The 25,851-nt window shown below is 39.6% G+C and overlaps 1 protein-coding gene across 1 annotated transcript in view; it reads left to right on the top strand.

Moving 5' to 3' along the window:
* The window catches only part of CHST9 (carbohydrate sulfotransferase 9), a 400,006-nt gene that overhangs the window by 58,663 nt on the left and 315,492 nt on the right, over positions 1-25,851 (top strand). The window contains exon 2 of the mRNA XM_060173646.1: positions 6,665-6,874. Coding sequence (XP_060029629.1) covers positions 6,775-6,874 — 100 coding nt within the window. The 5' untranslated portion in view covers positions 6,665-6,774. The remainder of the gene's footprint in view (positions 1-6,664; positions 6,875-25,851) is intronic.

Raw genomic sequence — 25,851 nt, 5'->3', positions numbered from 1 at the left:
ACGGTTGGCCGGAAAGAAAATGAACTCAGAGAGAAGACTTAATATTTCTAAATTAGTATAATACAAAAACTGATAAAATATCAGTTAGTTTAATTATTTGATGATAATGTTAAATGATTAAAAGTGAAAAAAAACTCAGACTTGATCAGGGTGAGGAAATACCTATCCAGTGAGTGTTTAAAGCACAGTATGGTTCTTGGGAAAAACTTTAAACTTCATTAGAAAATAGTTACTATCTACTTTTTAAAAAGCTCAAAGCGCTGCTTAGCTAAGAGAAATATAATCTACAGATTCAGAGAGATTAGAAAGAGGAACAGATAGAACTAGATAACTTGAAGAATAAATCACCCTTAAAATCCTTGGACTAAGCCAGTAAAATAGTTCACCTGGTGAGCGAAGCTTTGCTATATGTGTGACTCTGGTCCCCATGACATTGAAGGAAAGCTCCAGTGCTGTGGTTTCTTATTCTTTCTCTCTGCCCATTTGTCTTGCTGTTTCTGTCGCAAAAATCCTTCAGTGGAGAAGCACTAGAAGTGCCCCAAATAAAAGAAAACACAATTGTAATAAAGAAAACCTTTGGATTCCAACTCCAGAACTGAGGTTACTAAAGAGAGTAGGAGGAAAAATTGGCTTGTGTGGGTGGAGAGGGCCGAGAAGGAATGTTGGTGGAGAATGTTGGAATTTTGGTGGTGGTTGTATTTTGGAAACATGTTCTGAAGAGGTGTGGAATTGTTGTTCTAAAACATTCATAGTCTTGTAAGCCAAGGTCACCTAAAAAATAAATATATTATTTCTGAAATCCTTAGCCTACCAGAAGGAGGAGAAAAAAAACATTTTATACATTAAAGAGAAGGGACCTGTGAGATATTTTACTGAGGAGGGTATATGCTTTGCCAAGCATGCAAACCAAGTTGGAGCCTCTCCACACCAGGGGAAGGTTTGGTGCTGTGGTGTCTTTATTGCCCTCCCTTTGTCTCCATGTCTTTCTGTCTGGAAAGGTTCGACCAGAACCATGAATCCCTGATGATGACAAAGAAGTAAAAAATAAATAAATGAGGCACATTTATGATACATTAAATTACCAAATATTTAAAATTGGATGACAGTAAAAATGCCACATATAAATGCGTGTGGCATGCCTTGAAATGAATTAGTGATACTACAATTGTTTTCTTTACTGATAATAGTCTTAATAAAAGTCAAATATAGAAAACTGTATCATCCAGCAATAAATATTTCTATGTATTTATCACACTGGATTTATTTGAGACATCTCTGCTATTACCTACCCTGGTGTGTGGTTTGAGAGATTTATCTGAATGGGCCACAGAAAGGACTCTTTGGTTTCCAAGCTTTCAAATGAGTTTTCCAAGTAAGTCACTGATGAGATGTAAGGGAAGGAAGAAACTGATGCTGGGGTCTTTTATCTGGTTTTCTAAACATCCAAAATGCTTCTGGGTTGCTTAAAAAAGTGTTGGAAATGAGATAAGCCTATTCAAAAATAAGTTAACATTAGAGTGTTTATACAGAAATGAGATGGTTATTTATATTTCTTTTAATAATTTTAGGGATAAATCCATAAGACACATGAATAAAAATAAACTTGTACTTTTAGAAAGTCATGCAGGCCCCGTCTTTCAATAGTTTAATAATCCACATTTCTCCATTTGAAGGTTAGGACCAAAAATTTACAGATATAACTGGGAAATTTACCAATTAAATTACATTTTATGATTGAAATGTAAATTCTACATCAGTGCAAAACGTTGTCAAGTATCTGTTAAGTTCAAGGAAGTGAGCTTATTAGTGCAGAGAAAAGAGTTGAGCAAAATATAGAAAGCCTTTAGCCATGGAAATGTTGTATAATGCTTGTACATAAAATAGCATCATTCCAAATAATTTCAATCTCCAAGAGTATGCACTTTTTCTGCAGGCATTGAGGTAGGTGTATGGTCTCCAAATAGGTGTGTTTTCCCATCACTACTGACCTTCAGATTTGCTTGAAGCAATGCTGCTGCTCTGATTGCCTCACCTGTGTTTAATGAGAGCCATTCCCTAATGCCAATGTTGAGTTAATGGACTGAGATGGGAGAAAATCAAACGTGTCTTTACTTTTTACACCAGATTGCCTTTCTGCCTTGTGGCCTTAATCACTCAATCCTACTCACATCTGCCATAATAACAATTATGGGCTTTATACTGACTTTTTACCCAGGACCATCAGTTAGAATATAGCAACATCTCTGGAAGAAAGGAAGGGCAAATTCTTAATCTTTTCCCAACATCACAGGCAATAATTTTTCCCTCTGCAAACCCCCAAGGAGTGCTTTCTGTGGCTTGCACAACCACTATTCACACAAGTTCATGACTTGTTCTAATTTATGTATTTTGATCATTCTCTTTTTTTTCTGAAATAAGTTGTAATTATATAGACAGATTGGAAGTGTCTTGTTCTTCTTGTAAACAGCTCTTTCTTTGGAGTAGATTTTATCTAACTGGTTCCCTACTATATGAATCTCTTATATACTCGGGAATTATGTCTGCTCATTGCTTAACTGTAGTGTTAAAGAGAAGGGTGACTTCTTTTTTGTATCTTGCTTTGAGGAATTCAGAATGGTAACTCCTCGAATTGCAAATCTCCCTTGGGAACAGTTCTTCATTGTATTTTTGGAAAGTCCATAACATTTCAGTTTTGGATCAATATAAAACAAAGTAATACGTTATCAGATAGGTAGAATAATACTCTTACTTGTTACTTAAAAACTTCCTCCTCCACCAAAATTAAGGGAATATTTGAAATTCTTCAAAATATTCATGAGGGAATGTAAATTGGTCCAACCTCTGTGGAGAACAGTCTGGAGAACTCTCCAAAGGCTAGAAATGGACCTACCCTCTGACCCTGCAATTCCTCTCCTGGGGATATATCCTAAGGAACCCAACACATCCATCCAAAAAGATCTGTGTACACATATGTTCTTGGCAGCACAATTTGTAATAGCCAAAACCTGGAAGCAACCCAGGTGTCCAACAACAGATGAGTGGCTGAGCAAGTTGTGGTATATATACACAATGGAATACTACTCAGCTGTAAAAAATGGTGACTTCACCATTTTCAGCCGATCTTGGATGGACCTTGAAAAATTCACGTTATGTGAAATAAGTCAGAAACAGAAGGATGAATATGGGATGATCTCACTCTCAGGCAGAAGTTGAAAAACAAGATCAGAAACGAAAACACAAGTAGAACCTGAAATGGAATTGGCATATCGCACCAAAGTAAAAGACTCTGGGGTGGGAGTGGGTGGGTGGGGAGAATACAGGTCCATGAAGGATGATAAATGACATAGTGGGGGTTGTATTGTTAAATGGGAAACTGGGGAATTTTATGCATGTAAAAACTATTGTATTTACTGTTGAATGTAAAACATTAATTCCCCAATAAAGAAATAAAATAAATAAATAAATAAATAAAAGTATTCATGAAACTGCTAATAATTGACTTTTCCTTAGGGGACTCACCACTATTGCTTTTAGTCTGGGCATTTCTGTATAATAATTAAAGTATTTAAAAATATTCCTATAAAATACCTTTTTGCATTTTTCTATATAAACACTCAAACATTTATTTAAAATATGTTTACTTATTTACTTTAAGTAGAGACGGAGAAAAACTGAGAGGGAAGGGAGATGGAGGGGAGGGAGAGAAAGAGAGGCACCTGCAACACTGTTTCACTGATTGTGAAACTTGCCCTGTGCAGGTAGGGATCTGGGGCTTGAACCTGGCTCTTTCTGGACTGTAGTCAACCAGGTATATCACCACCCAGCCCCAACCCTCTAGCATTTAGTGAACTTCTATTCTCTTATCGGATCAGTCCATCCCATTTACTGTAATTCTGACCTCTGGGGTTTCCTTTTGTGGTCACATGTTCCATGGGGATAATTTATATAGAAACTAAGGAATTTGGAGGCCTAGCTGTGGTGCACTCAGCTGATGACACACATGACATCACTAAGTGGCACTGGTTCAAGCTTTCTGTCCCCACCTATAGGCAGAAGCTTCACAAGTAGTGAAGCAGTGTTGTAGCTGTCACTGTTTTCTCTGTCACTCTGTATTTCTGTTCCCCTCTCATTTTCTCTGTCCTATCAACTGAAATAAAGACTAAATAAATATTTAAAAAAATAGAGAAGGGCTTGGAAAACCTATTGTAGGAGGGAAGCCTCCATGGTAAGCTTCCAAGAAGAGAAGGTAGAACCTGGTTTTATAGGGTACAGTCAGAGTGATGTAACTGTCTAAATACATTTCCTGGCAGAGACATGCATCTTTATGAGAGGGAGGATTGGGCAAGCACAACTGAGGAACATACAAAATTATATAATCACAATCAATTGTGAGAAAATGGAAGGAGGGGGCCGGGTGGTAGTGCACCTGGCTGTTCGCATGTTACAATATGCAAAGACACAGGTTCAAGAGTCCAGTCCCCACCTGCAGGGGGAAAGCTTTGCGAGCAGTGAATCAGGTGTCTCTCTGCTTCTCTCTCTCTCTCCCTTCCCTCTTGATTTCTGACTGTCTCTATCCATTGAATAAATATATTAAGAATTTTTTAAGAAAAAGGAAAATGGAAGGAATAAACATTCTCAGGGGGGGTGAGATTTTTTTGTTTTAATATTTACCTATTTATTTTCTCCCCTCAAATTATTTTATTGGGGCGATAATAGTTTGAAGTAGGGGTATGATTTTTATTTATTTATTTTTTTGCCTCCAGGGTTATTGTTGGGGCTCAGTGCCTGCACTATGAAGCTGCTGCTCCTGGAAGCTATTTTTCCCCCTTTTGTTGCCCTTGTTGTTTTACAGTTGTTGCAGTTATTATTATTGTTGTTGTTATTGATGTCATTATTGCATAGGACAGAGAGAAATCGATAGAGGAGGGAAAGACAGAGAAGGGGAGAGAGAGATAGATGCCTGCAGACTGTTTCACTATTTGTGAAGTGGCCAACCTACAGGTGGGGAGCCAGGGGCTCGAACTGGGATCCCTACATGGGTCCTTGCACTTTGTTCCATACGTGCTTAACCCACTGCACTACCGCCTAACCCCCAGGGTGTGATTTTTGTGTGGTAGTGAGGATAAAGCTGACCAGTGGTCAAGGTGGGCTCCACCTAGCAGACTCCACTCTCTAGTTCTCTCCAGCCAAGGCTCTGAAGTCCTTATCAGCTGTTATTTATACAGAGGGCCTGTCACATCTTCTAAACCATAGGCCACAGGCTAGGCTGATTTTGCTTTTCCAAGCTCCAGACTCCATCTCAGCTTAGATAAAGTAAAGAGATGTGATGGTACAGAAAGTTTAAACTGTCACATCTTCTGCTTCTATGAAAATCATTTTTTCCCCAAGTATGGATAAATAGTATACATTTAACTTTGAAGTGAATGCATTGTTAAATCTCAAAATACTGCACCAGTATCCTCCCAGAAGTTTTTGAGTAAAATTTAGAAGGTGAAAATAAAGGTAACTTTTAGACACAGCAATAGTTTAATGTCCTCTCACAGAAGAAACATTTATTCAGCTTATCCAAAAAGCGGGTGTGGCTTATGACCAAGGAATAGGAACTACAGTCTTTGCCAAACATTAGACATACAGCCTTGACCACGGCCTCATGAATCAGGTTGCTAATGATTTAAGCTCATCATGTAAGTTATTACTTATTTGTGTGGTAGTTCACAGGGAGTTTGAGTTTCTGTGATATTTTATGCAAGCTTGTGTGTATCTATACTTTTCAAAGGAAAGGTTTATATTTTCTCTAGAATCCCAAAAAGGGGTGTGACTTGAAAAAACAAAATTTTAAGATTGAGAGATTTCTTTAAAGTCATGTCAATATTTCTCAATATTGAGTAATCTCTTTGTCACTGAGGTCTATAATTTGAGGTACACTTCTGTACTCTGATGATATTATGAGAGAGAGCTTTCAAACTCTGACCTTTTTATGTTTTGGAGAGATTTTTTAAATGTGCTTTAAGTTGGCCAAATTGATTGCTTTTCCATGAGAAGGAAATTATAGGTTAAGCCTTCCATTTATTATTATTATTTTTTTGCCTCCAGGGTTATTGCTGGGGCTCGGTGCCTGCACTATGAATCTACTGTTCCTGGAGGCCATTTTTTTTTCCTTTTGTTGCCTTTATTGTTTATAGTTGTTGTTGCAGGTAGGGAGCCAGGGACTTGAACCTGAATCCTTATATTGGTCCTTGTGCTTTGCACCATGTACGCTTAACCTGCTATGCTACTGCCCGGCCCCCGTTTGTGATCATTTAAAATATGAAGTGCTTCATTCGCTAGCACATGTTTCAAAATGCCTTCAACAGCTCACTCTGTTAGTCTCTTCTCCCCTCAAAACCATTTGAGGATAATACATGCTTTTCTCTTTACAGTTTAGGAAGACACCACCTTCACCTAATTAGATGTTAGGGTGTTATTAACTGTGGGATGATACAGTCCTCAGATAAGGTAAATGTGAGCAATAGGAGATTGCTTTTCTAAGGGCATCTACTAGAGTCTCTTTTGTCCTAAAAGTGTTGCAGTTTCTGTTTGGCTTCAATTGGTATGTTGCATGTTTATTCTATATTTGAGAAGAAATATCAGAAGCAAAGTACACTGTGGATTTTTAACTTTCTAGGTTATTTCCCAGACTGAGTGCCTAAACCTGCAACCAAGGATTGAAAATAGCTGGAAAAACAAACAAGTGCTCTTCCGAAATGAAGAGAAATGTAGCCATCTGAAGTGGTCATGAACCCCAAACAAGTCTTCGTCTCCGTGCTGGTATTTGGAGTAGCAGGGCTACTCTTCTTCATGTATTTACAAGTCTGGATTGAAGAACATCATGCAGGTAAGCCACTGACTGTTTTCCCCTATTTTCATAGAAATGGTCATCTTCAGTTAAATAAGTTGAAGTGTTTATAGATGTGTAGAAAGCCATACCATTTCCAACAACAGTAATTACACACACCAAGATGCCCAACTTTTAAAAGGAGGAGTTAACAGTTCTGGTAAACATATGCTTGGTAGCTCAGTGTGTTTGCTACATTTGGAACTTTTGTTCTCTCTGGGGAGTAGCAGGACCTATTAGCCTAGCAAGGCTTGCTTGTAGACATTTGTCTACTCAAATAATACTAAAAAATGCTATGTGTAGAATTTATCCTACCTCTAGTGAGTTTACTATATAATGGGCAGATATTTAAAGGAACTGAGCATAAAAAATTCTTTCTTAATTCCTTTTTAATTTTTGATTTGATACTAAAAATAGATTTAGGAAATCTCTACTAGCTTCACTAGAAAGCAGCGATTATCAAACCCTTTCTATAGAAAATAGAAAACATTTTTTCTGTCCAAAAGTTTTTTTTTTCTTTATTGGGGGATTAGTGTTTTACATTCAACAGTAAATACAATAGTTTGTACATGCATAAAATTTCCAGTTTTCCACATAACAGTACAACCCTCACTAGGTCCTCTGTTATCCTTTTTGGACCTGTACTCCCCCCACCACCAGAGTCTTTTACTTTGGTGCAATAGAAAATAGAAAACATTTCAGACTTGACAGTTTATACTACCTCTGTTATGTGGTTATAGTTGTTTTCTGCTACTCAACTCTGTCAGTCACAGAAAGTTAGAGATTAAATGGAGCTCATGTATTTCAATGAAGCTTCACTTATAAGAAGACATTATCTGGTGAGAATAAATCTGTAGTTTGCTGATCCTTGTGACATACCTGTACTTTTATCATCTGTGTTACATTTTCTGAACACTGGAAACATTTGGTTAATGGTGTTTTTAACGGCTATAATAGTAAAGAGAATGATATGGGTCATCATAGAAATGCATTCATATAGGCATTGGAATTGAGGGAGATAAAGAAAGAACAGAATGGTGTCCAATGATAAATTATTTTACATATGCAAAACCTTTAAAAAGATACACTGAATTAGTCACACATATGACAATTTAAGAAGTTCTAGCCATTTATAAATCTCTCTCCTTAAATTAGCCTCATAAACACTTTAGATTTATTTACTTAGCTTTTATAGTAACCTTTAAAAAAAAGGTTGTATTGAAGTATTTTCTTGAATATGTAACACATCCTCAAAACTAACTTTTAATTTCCTTTTCAATTTACATGAACCACATTATTTTTAAAACTTCTACACTGAGATAACATTTCATTTCAAGTTACAATATTTAGCAAAACCACCTATGATACATAGGTGTACATAGGAATTCACACAGGTGAATTCCTCCTGTGCTACAATTCATACTATAGATCTGGCTACATGGTAAATCTTCAGCAGATGTTCATTGAGTGATTGAACAAAAGAATGAAAGAATAGATTGAAATCTCACTGCTGCTTGCACAGAGTGAAGTAGGAAAGGAGAGATCAAACAAATATATTAACAGGAAGTTTGCACTATCACTTCCTCATAGTAAACTACACATGACAGTCAGCATGTGTTAAAAGCCAGTATTTCTTCAGATAACTATTGAAAAAAGGTTTAATATGTATTCATTCATTCATTCAGTCAGACAGTCAGTCAGTCAGTCATTCAACAAGAGCACAGCTCTGGATTATGGTGGTGCTGGGACTTGAACCTGGAACTTTGGAGCCTCAGGCATGAGAATTCTCTTTGCATAACCAGCTCCCAGAAAAGGTTTAATTTTCCAATACGAAATCCTTCATGAGGTTTTCCCTGAACTAGGCTACTGCTTGGGTTGCAATTCTGTAATTTTCTAGGTGGACTGGTGCTTATGCTTTTTTGATATATGTTACAGATACTATATGTAATATCAGGTATTTTATTTTTTTAATATTTATTTATTTCCTTTATGTTGCCCTTGTTTTTATTATTGTTGTAGTTATTATTGTTCTTGATGTTGTTGTTGTTGGATAGGACAGAGAGAAATGGAGAAAGGAGGGGAAGACAGAGGGGGAGAGAGAGATAGACACCTGTAGACCTGCTTCCCTGCCTGTGAAGCGACTCCCCTACAGGTGGGGAGCCGGGGAACTGGGATCCTACGCCATCCTTTCACTTTGCACCACGTGCACTTAACCCGTTGCTCTACCACCCAACTCCCATATCAGGTATTTTAAAAGGTGGTCCTATTATAAATAGAAATAATTTCATGTTTAGATAGGTGTTTCAGTAACAGATCTGTACTTGTTTGCATGAAGCCCTTGATTTGAGCCCTGACATCACGTATACCAGAGCACCACTAGTGCTTAATTAAAATGTGATCAGTCATACAACAGAGAGGTCTATAATAGCCATTTTTTTCTTTTTTTTTTTTATTTAAGAAAGGAGACACTAACAAAACCATAGTATAAAAGGGATACAGTTCCACGCAATTCCCACCACCCGATCTCCATATCCCATCCTCTCTCCGTTAGCTTTCCCATTCTCTATCTCTCTGGGAATATGGACCCAGGATCCTTGTGGGTTGCAGAAGGTGGAAGGTCTGGCTTCTGTAATTGCTTCCCCACTGAACATAGGCATTGACTGGTCAATCCATACTCCCAGTCTGCCTCTCTCTTTCCCTAGTAGGGTGGGTCTCTGGGGAAGTGGAGCTCCAGTACACATTGGTGGTGTCGTCTGTCCAGGGAAGTCTGGTCGGCATCGTGCTGACATTGGGAACCTGGTGGCTGAAAAGAGAAAAAGCGTTAAAATACAAAGCCAAACAAATTGTTGAACAACCATGAACCTAAAGACTGGAATAGTGCAGATGAAGTATTGGGGGGTATTCCCTGCAGGCTCTTGTGTACTTCAGCTTTCAGGTATATATTTTTCCCGAGGTATAATAGCCATTTTTGAGATTTTTTATTTATAAAATGAAAATATTGACATATATAGGAAATATAGGATAAGAGGGGGTACATTTCCACACAATTCCCACCACCAGAACTCCGTATCCAATCCCCTCCCTTGATAGCTTTCCTCTGGAAGCATGGACCCAGAATCATTATGGGGTGCAAAAGGTGGAAGGTCTGGCTTCTGTAATTGCTTCCCCACCAAACATGGACACTGACAGGTCGATCCATACCCCAAGCCTGTCTGTCTCTTTCCTTAGTGGGGCAGGGCTCTGGGGAGATGGGGCTCCAGGACAAAGAGCCATTTTTTTTAATACCTTCATCAATTACATTATACATTTCCTTGTTCTAGTTTTCTTTGTGGTACAATAATGAATTAATATATATATATATATATATATATATATATATATATACACACACACACACACACACACACACACACACATATATATATATATATATATAGAGAGAGAGAGAAACATAATTCACATTTTAGAGAATCTTAAAAATCAGCTCTACTTCTTAGTTCTCTGACTTGAACAATTGACTATTTCTATGCCTTCTGTTCTTTTCTCACCTGTCAGTTGGGGCTAACAACTTTAACCACATAAGGTTTTAGTGAAGATTAAGGAGATAATTCTTGTAAAACACTTAGAATGATTCCTAGCCAGCTGTCGTGTACAATACATGTTAGCTACTGCATATGCATATGCAGATTTTCTGTTTCTGAATGGTAACAACTAAGGCAAGAAAATTTCAGAAAAACAATACCACACTTGTGCTTTGACAGACTAAGAGCAAAGAAATATAAGTATATAAGTGCTTATTTCCAGCTCTGACTCCATTAGTTAGAAAATCTACCTGGCATGAAGCCATTCTATTTTACAGTATAGATGGTGGAAGAATGATTGGATTGAGAAATTAAACCCATGTGCCAACAACTGTGCTGTGAACCATTAACCTCTCAATAAAGTAAGGACAAAAACCAAACAAAAGATAGAGAATTACTGGATTGAGTAGAGTATCCATGAGGATCTCATGTCTGCATTGATAAGTTGCCTCCTATGTCTCTCTCTCCCTCCCCCTCCTTCTCTCTCTCTCTCTCTCTCTTTCTCTGTCTCTCTCTGTCTCTCTCTCTCACACACACACACACACGGTCAAAGTCTTCATTTATTTGGTAATATTTTTTCAAAAGTCAACAGTAAGAGATACCAAGCACTGTGATAGAATAGAGAACCAGATAGAATACGTGATCTCAAGGAGATTGTAGTCTTATGGATTGCAGGGCAGAAAATGGTCTTGAGTCCAGGCCAAGACACTGGTACAAAAGAACACTTCACTGTTACAGAAAGGAGACAGGCCCTCCATTATGAGGTACCATAATGAGGTAGGCTAGGAAAGGGAGTCCAGCCAGTTATCAGTGCTAGGATTGCTGATCAGACAGAAGTGTTTGAAGGAATCCTACAGGTGTAACAGGTATATAGGAATAGATCGTGTCAGGTCAGGTTTGTCTATGAGATAGACCCAATAATGAGGAGGGGCAAGTCAGGATGCCACACACAACTGGGCTGCTTTTCCTCTAGCTGCTACTAAAATTCACAACTGAGGGGTTGTTTTGTTTGTTTGTTTTTCTAGCTATACTACAAAAATACTGAGAGGAATGGTAAATATGTGTTTTTTATGTTTAATAAGGTACAAGTTTATGATACTAACATAATAGTCAGAATCTCAGCATTACAAAAACCATTCAAAGATCATTTTGTATGCCAACTACTTAAAAAATAAATCAGATTGCATGTCTCTCCTAGAACCTGTATTCCATAGCCTCTAATAAAAGCTTTTTTCACAGTCCCCATGGCTGTGTGGGATATAGTACTGATTTCTTGTGTTCTCTCATCCTCCATTTACTCAGATCCATTCTCTTTCTTCCTTCTTCTTCTTTCAAACCAAACTCTTGCCCACTTAGTATTCCCACTGTTCAAAGCTGGGATGCTGTCCTCCAGTCTCACCTCCTGGGACTTAGCTCAAATGCCACTGACTTTGTTCACCACCACAGTCAGTCCAACAGCTTCTTTCTTCCCATCTTATTTCTTTGTATCAGAGAAATGATTACAACCAGTAATTTCCTTACTTATCACTTGATGTAATTATCTATTTGCTTCTATATAATCATTGTTTTGTAAATTCAATGAGAACAGACATTGCTTCCTGTGATACTTACTAATTCAGTGTCCTCATTCTATATTGTAGAACTTATGTGTGATAGGTCCTCAATGATACTGGTGTGCAGGTAGAAAGCTTCAGCTGATTTTCCAGTATCTAACCTATAGACTGTATTTTCATATTTCTGGGAACAAAGAATGTACTTCTCCCCGAGATACCTATTCTTCTTTGTAGCTACCTCTTTGAAAGCTCTGTATATTAAGCTAACATTCTCCCGCTTAACTTTTGCTTTCTTGTCCCAGTTGTATCTGTATCCCTGTTACTGTATGCCAGGCTAGCATGAAGGTGGTTCTTCCCGGGCACGTGCTCTCTGGGTTGGAGAAAACTCAATCAGAGCCAACCTGGGCTGCTGCTTACTCAGTGACACAGGAGAGAGACCAGGAACTCGTGGCAGAGTGGGAACACAATGTGTCTTTATTAATCAGAGACCACTTTTATATATTTTTAACAGGAAGTGGCAAGTCAGAAAAGGAAATGGCTAAAGAAAAAGGGGGTGGATTAAAGGAAAGAGCGAGATGGTAGAAAGCTTCCATAGCAACTGTTGCGAAGGTTTTAACCAGTGGGGTAATTAATAACCTGCAGGAAGGGCGGGTCTCAGGCAAAACAATGATTATGTAAACAGACCATAGTATCAGCAATGGAGGATGGAGCAGAGAAGGGGGGGCTGGCTTAAGGACCGACACCTCCCCCTTTCTTTTTATCTAATGGCCACAGTATCAGGAATTTGGGGTGCTTTGTGAGGCAGGGAATCTAATAGAACGAGGCACACCTTTGGGGTTACTACTGTCCTTTCTTGCTCAACCTCTTGGTAGAGAGAAAGACTAAAAGGATAGATGCACCCCTCAGGTTCAAACCCTGCCAAGCTCAACCACATCCTCACAATTTCCTGACATCTCCCTCTTTCTAATGGCCATATTTAAATGGGTGAATATCTGTAAAAAAAAACAAACCTCCATTTCGTTCAGGGGAATAGCAGTGTAGGGGTGAACAGAATCCTTTTGGGCAGAAGCCTGAATGACATCATGCAGGCATTTTTTCAAAGAACTGGAATAAGACAGGGAGTGATAAGAGTATCAAGGGACAGCATGAGACTGAAGAGAGGCCTGGTAGGTGGAGAGGGGCTGCCTGATGGGTATAAGGGGGTAGTGCCTGATAGGCAGAGGAGTGGGAGCCTGATAGGCCGAGGAGAAGAGAGGGGTGATCTGGCATTGCAAAGTCCCGAGACAGCTGGATGCAAAGTCCATGGACTGCTACAGTCAGTCCTTGAGAAGTCCAGCAGTGTAAAGGGAGTGTCGAAAGGTGTACCAGCAAATCCAATGGAAGCATCAGTCCAATGCCAACAACCAGGGGAAGAAATGTCACATGTCTATCTCACTTGATGGAGGAGGACAGCCACTGGAACTTTGCTTTTCTGTAGAGAGTGAGCTGGAACCACCAAAACATGACAAGTGCAGCAGAAGAAAGAAGGCAGACAACAATGGGTGAGAGAAAGGCAGTAAGAAAGTTCTGTCCTTGGAGTCTGTGAATCAGGTTCTTTAGATCATGTCAGGTCACATCATTGGTTTGGGGGGGGGGCTGTATTTGTGCCATCTAGTGGGTGATGTCAGAGTATGCAGGGGTTCAGATGGTTTTCCAGGGATTCCATATGAGAAGATGCTTTTTCATGTGAAGACTTGACAGCTATAATTCGCTTACTTGTGAAAAAAAAACTTATAACAAGTTAGAAGTTTACTATAACTGATAAATCCATGACTATAATTGATTTAAGTGTCTTTATAATTTTGGAAGGCCTTTCTAGTATGATTTTAAGGTTGTTTAAACAATTTAAGTGCAATAAAATGTGGTCAGTTAAAGAGAAGAACCATTGTTAGAAGCCTCATGCATGAGAATCATTAGCATAACCATTGTGTGATCTATCACTCACCTGGGCTGGTTCTACTTCTTTATTTGAGAAGGTATATGAGAGCTTTACATATCAATAACATCTTTTCTACCTTCTGTAACAGCCATTTAAGATGGAGACACACCCCAGGTGTGCAGTACCTATTTTGAAAACTCTGCTTGAATTTTAAAGACAATAAATTTAAAGGTTAGCCTATTTAGTCTCACATAGGAGTCTCTGCAGCAGTATCTTCAGACCAGATTTAGTTAAAAAAAGTCAGGTTAATTAGAGTGTTAGCACATGTTAGTGACATTTTTTTTTTTAGAATATTTACAATGTCAGATTGATGCCAGATTTGTTGTGAATTAATTTCCACAAGATAGTTCATAGGGCACTTTTGGGGGCCCTCCAAAAATGTCCTGTATAGAGAATTTGTATTTTAATTTTGGACATGATGAATTGTCACATTAAATATTTTCACTTTTACTTTACATTCTCAGTTACTTTAGCAAATTAGTTTTACCTTTATAAGAATCCTGTTGAAAAACTCCTTCATTTAACTCTGCCTGGTAAGAATGTAGCTTCAAAGTTACACTTTTAACCTTAATGTTTTCCAAATTTGAAACGCACAAATATGTAGTCTATAACACACAGGAGGAGGAAACTTTTGTTACTAAGACATATCATTTCAAACACAAATTTAGATCTGTACTGTCTTATTTGAACCATCTTTACTAACAGAGTTTTCAAGACTAAGCATTTCACATTTATGCCAAGACTTAAAGAAAAATCAAAAGAGGAAAAAACAAAATTTTTGGACTGTTTCTGGACATCTCCAGAAACCATGGCTGTGTCCAGAGTTTTATATAAAGTCAATTAAGTTTTGGAGTACTCTGAGCAAAATGGGTCATATAGAAATTCAGTCATTCAAATCACTCACAAAACACAAATGGCCAGTCATAGCATAAGATATTTATATGGGGGGTAGGGCTCTGTGAACCAGAATTTTCAGATCCCGCCATGTCATATTATGGGTCCTGGGGTGCGTCCTGCAACCAGTCCTCTTGCAGTGTTTCTTGTTCCTCAGAGACAGCAGCGCCATCATGTGGGTATTGCCAGACATGGCGAGCAGGAAGCCAGACAGGTTTTGAGTAATCCTGTGGAAACATGCATACAAAACCCCTCGCCATGGTCAATAGGGGGTCAGGCCATTTCCACATTTTATCGAGTAGGTATTTCCATTTGACCTTATTAGCTGGGAGGGTGAATGGTGTTTGCCAATGAAGAATAGTAGGAGGTTGGTTTGAGTTTTATAAATATTAAAGAGATTTAATGTAGTTAAGGCTTTTGCCAGCTGGATATTGGGGGGGTATATCCCCATTTTTCTTTATTTAATTGAGCCTTAAGGGTTTAATGGGCCCTCTTGAAAATGCCTTGCCCCTGTGGATTATAGGGAATGCATGTAGTGTGAGTAATGTTCCAGAGGGAACAAAAGTCTTTAAATTGTTTGCTGGTAAAAACAGACCCATTGTCAATTTTAAATTGAAGATGTATCCCCATTACAACAAAACAGGAGAACATATGGCTTATAAGCTTTTTTGAGCTTAATCCAGTCTGAATTGTGGGTGCAAGTGAATAGAAAAAAGACAATCCTGTATTATCAATAGCTATGATTGGAGTTCCTATGGGAATTGCAGAAACAAGAGGCAAACCCCTTTGGGGGCAGCCCCAAACCTGAATGGTTTTATTAACCACATGGAGATCTTGGAGGAGGTGCCATTTTCCCAAGTGCTTTTTAATTACAAATACAGGAGTATTCCATGGGCTCCAGGAGTGGCGAATATGTCCCAGGGACAACTGCGCTTGGACAAGCTCTTTTAAAATTTCTAGCTTCTCCCCAGGCAAAGACCACTGCTCCACCCAGACAGGCTCGTTAGAAAGCCAATCTAAGAGGGGAGTTTGGTTATGAACAGTGGCAGTTAGTATTGGAGGTGCTGGTTTGATCTAAAAGTTTCACATGAGTGAGTGTGATGCCCTGCAGAGGCATCTGAGGATATTACCACATAAAGAGATTCCAGCAAGTCTCTGCCCAGTTAATTGGTGCTAATATCAGCTAGCAATGGACGAAAGCATCTGGTAGTCCCCTCTGGGCCTTCCCACACAAGCAAATCTCGTGTATGGAAATCTTGTGTTAATCCTCCCATGTCATATAGACATGGTCCTTCAAGGAGTTCCTAACTCTGGGGAACCTCTGATTGCCTTAAAATTATCTTGTCTGCTTCTGTATCAATCAAACACTTAAAAGGAATTTTACCAATCCTTATTGTTATAGTAGGGTGACCCCTTTCTAAAACAGGGGGGGTCCACAAAATCTCAGGCTCTGAATCCATGCCATTCACTTGCTTCAGTCAGCTATTTTTACACTGGGGTTTCCCACATGCTGTGCATGCTCCTCCTCCCACTCACCCTCTGCTATTGTTACATGGCATGGTGGGCGGAGCGACAGGTTGGGTCCCAGGCTGGGCTCTTAATTATGGAAGAAAGGCGCAGCGCCAAGCGGGCAACCCACTTGACCCTCTTGAAGGTGGGGCTGAGAGATGCCCCACACCTAGTTTAAATCACTGTTTAAATCTAAATTTGGCAGGGGCATGCCATTTTTATGAAACTTAGACCAACAGTCTTTACTCAAATGGAAACCTTTCTTTCATCTACTACAAGGCGTTCAGGGTCTCTGGTTCCCTGACTGGAAGCAGGGTCGCGGTTCATTTTCTGAATATTTGTTACGCCAATTCCCTTTGTTGACCACACTGGAAGCAAGCCCCCTTTTTATTATCTAGGCCAGCTACAAAAGGCTGCATCATAATGGTTGCCTGATAAAAGCTTGATTCAGTCTCTTGTGTCACTATAATCCAGGTATCTGTGTTTTCGTTTTTAAGATTGAGCCATGCCTGATGGAAGTCAGTAAGCATGCCATCCCAGACAATAGAACACAGGAGGAGAAAACAGGTGTCAGGATCAGAGATCTTTCTCTCCAAACCTAATTGGACCTTAGTAATGAATTTACTAGGGATTCATCAGGTTCTTGGCAAAGGGTGAGAATTGGAGCTGAGGCTGCTCCCCCGGGGGGAGTGTTAACTGCTCCCATGCTTGTAACGCACAGAGGCATACCTGATCAAAATAGCCAGGGGTAAGATTCCCCTCTGCTTGCTGAAGTCCTGTCTCCCAGCATCCCACCCTACAAAGGGCCTCAAAATCCCAGTTAGGCTGGTTCTGACTGTTCCTGTGGGATTGCTGCAGGCATTAATCTCTGAAAAATGCTTCCTGTTGAAGGAAGAGCAGGCCTGGGAGTGTAGCATGAGCTACATCCCTCTAGTCTTGGGGTGTATTAAGGTTCTGGAGAAGTCCTTGTAAAATGGATCTGGTCCATAGAGCATGAACTTTGTCCTCCTCAATTGACTGACCAAGTACTTTAAAATCTGTGGAGGAATATGGGTACCACACCTTAAGTCTCTGTCTATTGGGGTAACGTTTACCAGGAATGTGTGGACTTGCTCTGGAGGAAAAACTCCATCATGAAGCCAGCAAAGATTGTCTGTGTCCAATAGCATCATAGCAGCGGGAGGTGGAGGCACAGAAGTGGCTGGTGGCAGCTGGAGATGTGTCTGCCAAAATGGGAGCCTCTGGGCAAAATGCAGAGGGTTTAGGGTGAGTCAGGATCAGGGAAGTCTTTGCTTTCTCAAAAAAGCATGTATGGTGCTGGCTAAGCAAAATGTCCATCTCCTTTAACTCTTGGATTGCAGCCTCAAGGTCCCTTAGACTGGGTCCATTTCCCGAATTAGAGTTGCCCTTGGTCCTTTTGGGAGGGGTCCCTGCATATCTCCTCAAAGCTGTGACCATGGTCATGAGGAACCAAGGTGCAGTCCAGAGCAAAATGTCCTAGAGATAGAAAACCTGTTTAGTAAAAAAAAGAGTAGAGGATTTGTGATTCATCTTGATAAGGAGGAAGGTCACCCATGACAGAGGGGTCTCAAGAAAATAAGAAGAGGGAAAAACGAATCCCAGTGCCTTTGTAAAACACGAGGCTGCAGAGAACCAAGACTGTATACTTATCTGGGGCACCTTTGTACGTCTGCTGCTTGTGTGTGAAGCCAGTGGGTAGGTCCCTGTTCAGGCACCAGATGCTGCGCCAGCGTAAGGGTGTTTCTTCCCGGGCATGTGCTCTCTGGGTTGAAGAGAACTCGATTAGAGCCAATCTGGGCTGCTGCTTACTCAGCAATGCGGGAGAGAGACCAGTTACTCATGGCAGAGTGGGAATGCAATGTGTCTTTATTGATCAGAGACAGTGCTTTTATATATTTTTAACAGGAAGTGGCAAGTCGGAAAAGGGAATAGCTAGGAAAGGGGGTGGATTAAAGGAAAGAGTGGGAAGGTAGAAAGCTTCCATAGCAACTGTTGTGAAAGTTTTAACTGGTGGGGTTAATTAATACCCTGCAGGCAGGGCGGGTCTCAGGCAAAACAATGATTATGTAAACAGACCATAGTATCAGCAATGGAGGATGGAGCAATGCAGGGTGGGGGATGGCTTAAGGCCCGACAACTGTATAAAATTCACCCTTTTATCATAGCATGCCCTTATCACAGTTATGGTGAACAAAAATCTAAGATCTTGAGGTTATTTTTTATGAAAAAGACAGTATAGGTCACTTTCATTTGAACCACAGCATTTACTCTGTATGTGTTGTGGTTCAAATGAAAATTGATGTTGGCATCATGATAGCATCTAGAACCTGGTGGCTGAAAAAGCATTATGATATAAAGCAGAATAAATTGTTGACTAATCATGAACCTAAAGGCTGCAGTATTGCAGATGAAGATTTGGGGTCTCCATTTTGGAAGAAGCTAGGAAGTCTATTTTAGGTATATTCCAAGGGTGCCATCACTTTATTACTTTTTGCCTGAGCCTGACAGCTAACATTCAGGTAAACCCAAGTTGTTATATGGGGAGATGGTGTCATAGTTGGCAAAAGCATTAGAGAGCTGGATCCGGGAAAAAAAGTAGCTCCAAAATATGGGATAATATATAAATATTGTTAACTGTAAACTTCATCAATTTGATCTGGGGCCCATAATCAGCCTGTGTAACCTCTGCATCTCTGTAGGTCTGAGCTCACATTCTGTGGTCACAGCTAGGAATATTCCAGGCTGCACTAATTTTAGGACCCATCTTTTTCGAGTGGTAGAGTATGTTGCCTAAACTCCCTTTGGAGAATGGAACATTCCCTACCATTGTTGATACATATTGAGGGCTAGGTCTTATAGGGGCTTACAGAGGGGTCCATTATGCTGTTCCTAATGAGGGTGACCACTTACAGTGGCTAGAGCGATTTGTTAGAGGTCTAGGCCCATCATGTCTGTGTGGGAATCCCAGGACTCCCTGACTAGTGACCCAAGTGATGGGGTGGCCTGGTAGTGACTAAAGAGTCATCATTAAGCCATGCCAGTCTCTTGCCCTTATCCAGCTTTTTGTAGTCCTAACCTTTTAATTTAATATTTTAATATTTATTTTCCCTTTTGTTGTCCTTTTTTAATTGTTGTTATAGTTGTTGTTATTGATGTCATCGTTGTTAGATAGGACAGAGAGAAATGGAGAGAGGGGAAGACAGAGAGGAGCAGAGAAAGATAGACACTTGCAGTCCTGCTTTACTGCCTATGATGCTACTCCCCTGCAGGTAGGGAGCTGGTGCTCAGACTGGGACCCTTACACCAGTCCTTGTGCTTTGCATAACGTGCACTTAACCTGCTGTGCTACCTCCTGACTCCCTGTAGTCCTTACTTTGTCTGACCAGGTTAGCTTTAGAGTGATTGAGGACAGTGAAATAGAAAGTAGGTGAGGAGAGTATCTAGGTCTAAGTAGAAACTATTTGATTAGATACCTTAAGGTGTCTTTTTTACATCTTTATACTTGCTTGCTTCATTTATTGACTCACTGCAAACTATTTTGCACTTTTATTTTAAGGTATATATTTCCCCTAACTTATGGGTACATTGGTACATATGCCCTATATGGGCCTTGGTCTAATATTTAGCTTTTGAGGCTTTGTTAGGAAGTGCATCACCCAAAATGAAATTAAGAAGTCCTATGAGCTAGGAAAAGTCTCACCAGAGTAATGAAGCTGGAGGGTTGACATTCCATGCCTAACGTCTCTGGACACAGTCCAAAGTGAAATATGCCGAGGTTGTACTGATTGCATTAGACTTTTTTCTTGATTTCTAGTAGTATGTTTATGATTTATATGAAATGCTGACATCTAAATTTAGTTTAGAATTATCATTTACATAGAAGGTACATTATCTAGTTGTGAAGTACCATCACATGAATTAATTCTGTAAGTGTAGTTTCACACTTTAAAAAAATCATTGTTGCCTTTCACATCAGAAATGTATCTGGAGACTCAATCCCCCAGGCATGGGAAATGAAAACAAGTTTAAATAAATAGGATTACATGAAACTAAAAAAGCTTCTACACATCAAAAGCAAACTACACAAGGATAACCAGGCAACTCAGTAAATGGGAGAAGATATTTACACATCACACATATCAGACAAAGGACTGATATCAAACATCTATCCAGAATTTGTGCAGATCTTCAAAAGAAACATAAAACCTTATCAAAAAATGGGCCCACAGTTTTCTAAAGAAGAGATACACATGGCCCATGGACATGTGAAGAAATTCTTAACTTCACTTATCATTAGAGAAATGCCAGTTAAGTCTAAACTGAGATAACATCTTGCACCTGAGAGAATGGCTCACATAAACAAACCAGGAAAGGACAGGTTTTGGGGAGGCTGTGGAGAAAAGGGAACTCTGCTCCATTGCTGGTGGGAATGCAAACTGGTACAGTGCCTTTGGAAGACTGTATAGAGAGTCCTTAAAAAAAAGAAAAAAAGAAAATAAATGGAAGTACTATGATCTAGCAATTCCACACTCAGGCATTTATCTAGTGGACACTCAAACACTAACTGAAATAGTTATATGCACCCCTATGTTCATAGATGCATTATTCACAAGAGCCAAAGAGTGGAAGCCGCCTAAATGCCCATCAACAGATGACTGGCTAAAGAAGTTATGGGATATAAATTTCATGTAATATTACTCTGTGATCAAAAAAGATGATAATTGTGTCCATTGGTTCAAAATGGATGGAATTAGAGGTGATGATGCTTAGCTGTTGGGCATTAAGCCAGCTCCCTATGCTCCATCCTGCATTCCTGATACTGTGGCCTATTTACATAATCATTGGTTTGATCTATCTTCTTTCTACGTTGAGACCCTCCCTGCCTGCAGGGTAACATTAAATCCCACCAGTTAAAACCCTCACAACAGTTGCTAAGGAAGTTTCTACCTCCCCAGCCTGTTTTTGCCTTTCTCCAACCCCTGCCCTAGCAATTTCCATTTCCAACTTGCCACTTTCAGTTCTATCCTCTGATCAATAAAGACATTTGCATTACCACTCCACCATGAGTTCAAGATCCTCTCTCCTGCATCGCTGAGTGAGTAGCAGCCCAGGCTGGCTCCAGTTGAGTTCTCTCCAACCCAGAGAGTAAGTGGCTGGGAAGAGGCACCCCCACGCTAGCCCAGCACTTAGCACAATAAGAGATGAAAGACAACTACCAGATGGTTTCATTTATATCTAGAGATCTGATTTATGTTAACTCCCTCCCCCCTCCCCCCCAAAAAAAATCCAAACCAAACAGAAGCAAGCAAATTGTTTACTAGATTGAAACAACTATGGTTTAACAACCATAGTTAACAACCATAGGTGGGAGGGTGGGGATATGGAACTTTGGTGGTTGGTGTGGTGTGGAGATATACATTGTAATCTTATAATCCTGTAACAAAATATTAATAATAAATGAAAACTATTTAAAAAGCATTGTCACTAATTCAAATTCTGATCAAAAGTGGACTTTGCCTGAAAACATATGTTCTGATTAGGCTATTGGTGTAAACTTCCTGGAAATAAAAGTTCTGTTCAGATCCTACAATCTGTTATCAGTGGCAAAATGAATTAAATAACTACATTTTTTGTTAAAGGATAATTCACATCTGTATCCAGATTTTAATTTTAATTCTTAAGTGTTTGTATGGATGTCAAAGACTGTAGCTGTAGATTTCTCATTTCAGGCAAAGTAAAGCTACTCTTGTAGCTTTTTCTCAGAGAATCAACTTGTATATAATGTAAAACCAAACCAAACCAAATCAAACAAACAAAATAAAAGCTTATGTATGTAGTTGTCTTCCTATTCACGGGAGTCAGAAAAGCTGAAGATTTTGTGGTGGAGATAGATAGATAGATAGATAGATAGATAGATAGATAGATAGATAGATAGATAGATATAGCCAGCCAGCCAACCAGCCAGAAAACAGTCAAAATGAAAAGAATAGCTTTGTGTTTGCCAAAGGCCTAAGCGAAGATTTAGATCCCCTGGTCAGCTTCTCCCAAGATTCAGTAATGTTTCTGACCTACTGAGTATATTTGAGATGACTTTAACTGGGATTTCTATATTTTTTTTTAGTTTTAATTTTGTAGAGATTTTATATTTATTAACATAAGAGAGATGAAGAAGAAAGAAGAGGAAAAGGAGGAGGGGGAGGAGGAGGAACCAAACCAAAACATCACTGTGACACATGTATTCAGGCCCAGAGCTCTATCCGCTGCACCTGCCCATCTGTTCTGAGGGAACATGGTGCTGCAACTTGTGACTCTGATATGTTGAGTAGTATTAATGCGTGTCAGACCAGCTGTCACACGCAGCAGCTTCACTGTGGGGTGTGAAGCTCTTGGAACCACTGGACTGCTGTATGCTGATGTATGAGTAGTTGTGACACAAATGTGGGCAGGCATCTCATCAGGACTTGGCTCCAGGCTCTAGTAGACTGAAAAGAGACTTCCAAGTTGGTGCCTGCCAGCGTGTAACTGTGGGAGATTGCCAGGATGGTGCCTAACAGTTTCTCTCCGGGTTTCCTAACCCTCATGCAGATGCTGTGAATATGGTCCATGAGGTCCAGGCATTTTCTAGATGTATTATCATACTAGGTTCTAGAACAGGTCTATGTAGAGACCTTTTAGGGGTCCAGGTGGTATTGCACTGGGTTAAATGCATATGGTCAGAAGTGTAAGGACCTGTGCAAGGATCCCAGTTCTAGCTCCTGGCTCCCTACCTGCGGGGGGAAGGGGGTAATAGCTTCACAAGCAGTGAAGCAGATCTGCAGATGTCTATCTTTCTCTCTTCCTATTTTCCCCTCCCCTCTCATTTTCTCTCTGTTCTGTCAAACAAACAAACAACAAATACCTTTTAAGGACAGGTTCTCAGTACCCTACACCTTTTAGGGGTTTCTTGGGAGTACTCCTCATTGGTTGCTAAAAATTTATCTGTTATCTCTATGTGCTTGGCTTTGCTGTAAGAATCAAAAGGTCTGGGCTACCTGATATAGGGCCCAATCCTGGCCCCACACCACAAACAAAGACTCAGCACTTTTGAGATTCCTTCCATCCACAAGTGGTCGCACCAGAGGGTGGTTTGTTCTTTGGCGAGAGAAAATCTGTGTCTCTCCTAACCACCTTGATAATGTCCTTTTGTCTGTTATTTTTAACTTTCAGGTCCTGAGTAAAGTATTCCATACTCCTTTCCAAATGTTCTGTTGTAAGTAGGAGGAAGTGAGTTCAGGTATTTCCTGTGCTGACTTCCGTAATCAAAGTCCTATGTAATAGTTCATTATGTAAATGTAAAATGTAATATGTAAAATTTGTTCTCCATTTTCTAATTGCTGTGAATTTGTGTTGCTTCCTAGTGTTCTCCATATACAACTTCAATAAGAACATCCTTTTTTTTTTAATATAATTTGGGAGTCAGGCGTATAGTGGCTTAAGTGCACATGGTGCAAAGCACAAGGACTAACGTAAGGATCCCAGTTCAAGCCTCTGGCTCCCCACCTGTAGGGGAGTCGTCTTACAAGTTGTGAAGCAGGTCTTCAGGTGTCTACCTTTCTCTCTCCCTCTCTGTCTTCCCCTCTTCTCTCTATTTCTCTTTGTCCTATCCAACAACAACGACATCAATAACAATAATAACTACAACAATAAAATAACAAAAGGTAATAAATAAATAAATAAACAATAAATTATTCTTAAAATGTTAACTATGTATTTATTGTTGGATAGAGACTGAGAAGGGAGACAGAGAGGGAGTAAGAAAAAGAGAGACCTGCAGTCCTGCCACACTGCTCATGAAGCTTCCCCCTGCAGGTAGAGACCAGGGGCTTGAACTAGCAACCATAGCACTGCAGTGTGTGCGCTTAAACAGGTGTACCACCGCCTGACCCCTGGTAAGAATATTCTTTTTTCTTATTCCCTTTTTTTGCCTTTGTTGTTTTATTGTTGTAGTTATTATTGTTGTCAGTCTTTGTTGTTGCATAGGACAGGGAAAAATGGAGAGAGGAGGGGAAGACAGAGGTGGGGAGAGAAAGAGAGATACCTGCAGACCTGCTTTACCACTTGTGAAGTGACTCTCCTACAGATGGGGAGCCGGGGGCTTGAACCGGGATCCTTAGACCAGTCCTTGCGCTTTGCACCACATACGCTTAACCCACTGTGCTGCCGCCCGACTCCCAGAACATTCTTATAGAGTATCTTCATTCACATGTCTGAAAGTTGCTGTGCGACTCAAATTATCTGTTCTTCAAAATCCCATCAGCTTCAGAATTCTATGAATCCAATTTATGTTTTTTTTCTCTGTTCACATAAATCAAAGTTAGGACATCTTTAAATTTCACAAATGTTAATGATAATTAAAATAAAGTGAATAGATAAATATTTATTTTAGTTTGAAACACAGACCTCAAAATAAGGATAGAAAGATAGCAAATGAGGGACCGGAGTGGTGTACTTGGTCGAGCTTACACATCACAGTGCACAAGGACTCAGGTTCAATTCCTCAGTCCCTACCTGGGGGGGGGGGGGGGGAAGGGACTTCAAGCAGTGAAACATTGTTACAAGAGTTTCTCTCCTCCCCGTCTGCCTCTCTATCTCTCTCTCCCCTCTCAATTTTACTCTGCCTCTATCCAAGGTAAATTAATAAATAAAATATTTTTAAAAGGAAAGATAACAAGTAGAAAGCATTAAACTTGCTTTCATAGAACTTTTTGCTATATTGGCATACCAACAGAGTAGTTAGCACTACAGTGAGAATCAATTAAAATAATTAGTGCAGACTTTAAGTATGAGTATAAAGATCTCAGTTACTAAATAATTCATGGATATGGGCAAGTTAGGACCTATTAGTGAGTATTGATTCAATATGTAATACTTCCTTGTTCTAACTCTGATATTCCTGATAGAAATAACTGTCACATGCCAGGCCACTATCTAGTTCCAGCCTGATTCTTTTTCATAGGAGCATCTGAGGTCACTTCAAGTAACAAAACTGGCACTAAAACGTGACTTCCAGCCACTGTTTGCTACACAATACTCATCCTAACTTCTTTCATTTTCCTTCAGCTCTTTAGATACACAAGAACTTAAAAGACATATTTGAATGAGTGTTCTGTTTTTTAAAAAGACCTGAAAATATTCACCCAATTGCCAGTTAAGGAATCTAGCAACCAGATGCATTATCGCAGGCAATTATTTGATTTCTGTCCTCCTGTTGAAAAATCTGTAAGCTGATTATGGGCCCCAGATCACATAAAATTGATAGGGTTTATAGTCAACAATATTTATAAGCCTTTCCCATATTAGGGAGCTACTCTCTTCCCTGATCCAGCTTTCTGGTCCTTTCTCCAACCATGATATCATCTCTCCAGACAATAACTTGGATCCAACAGCATATCAGATTTCAGG

The sequence above is a fragment of the Erinaceus europaeus genome, chromosome 15 (assembly GCF_950295315.1).
Source record: "Erinaceus europaeus chromosome 15, mEriEur2.1, whole genome shotgun sequence".
NCBI classification, from domain to species: Eukaryota; Metazoa; Chordata; class Mammalia; order Eulipotyphla; family Erinaceidae; genus Erinaceus; species Erinaceus europaeus.
The sequence above is the reverse complement of the archived record's forward strand: the minus strand, read 5'-3'. Positions and strand labels throughout refer to the sequence as shown.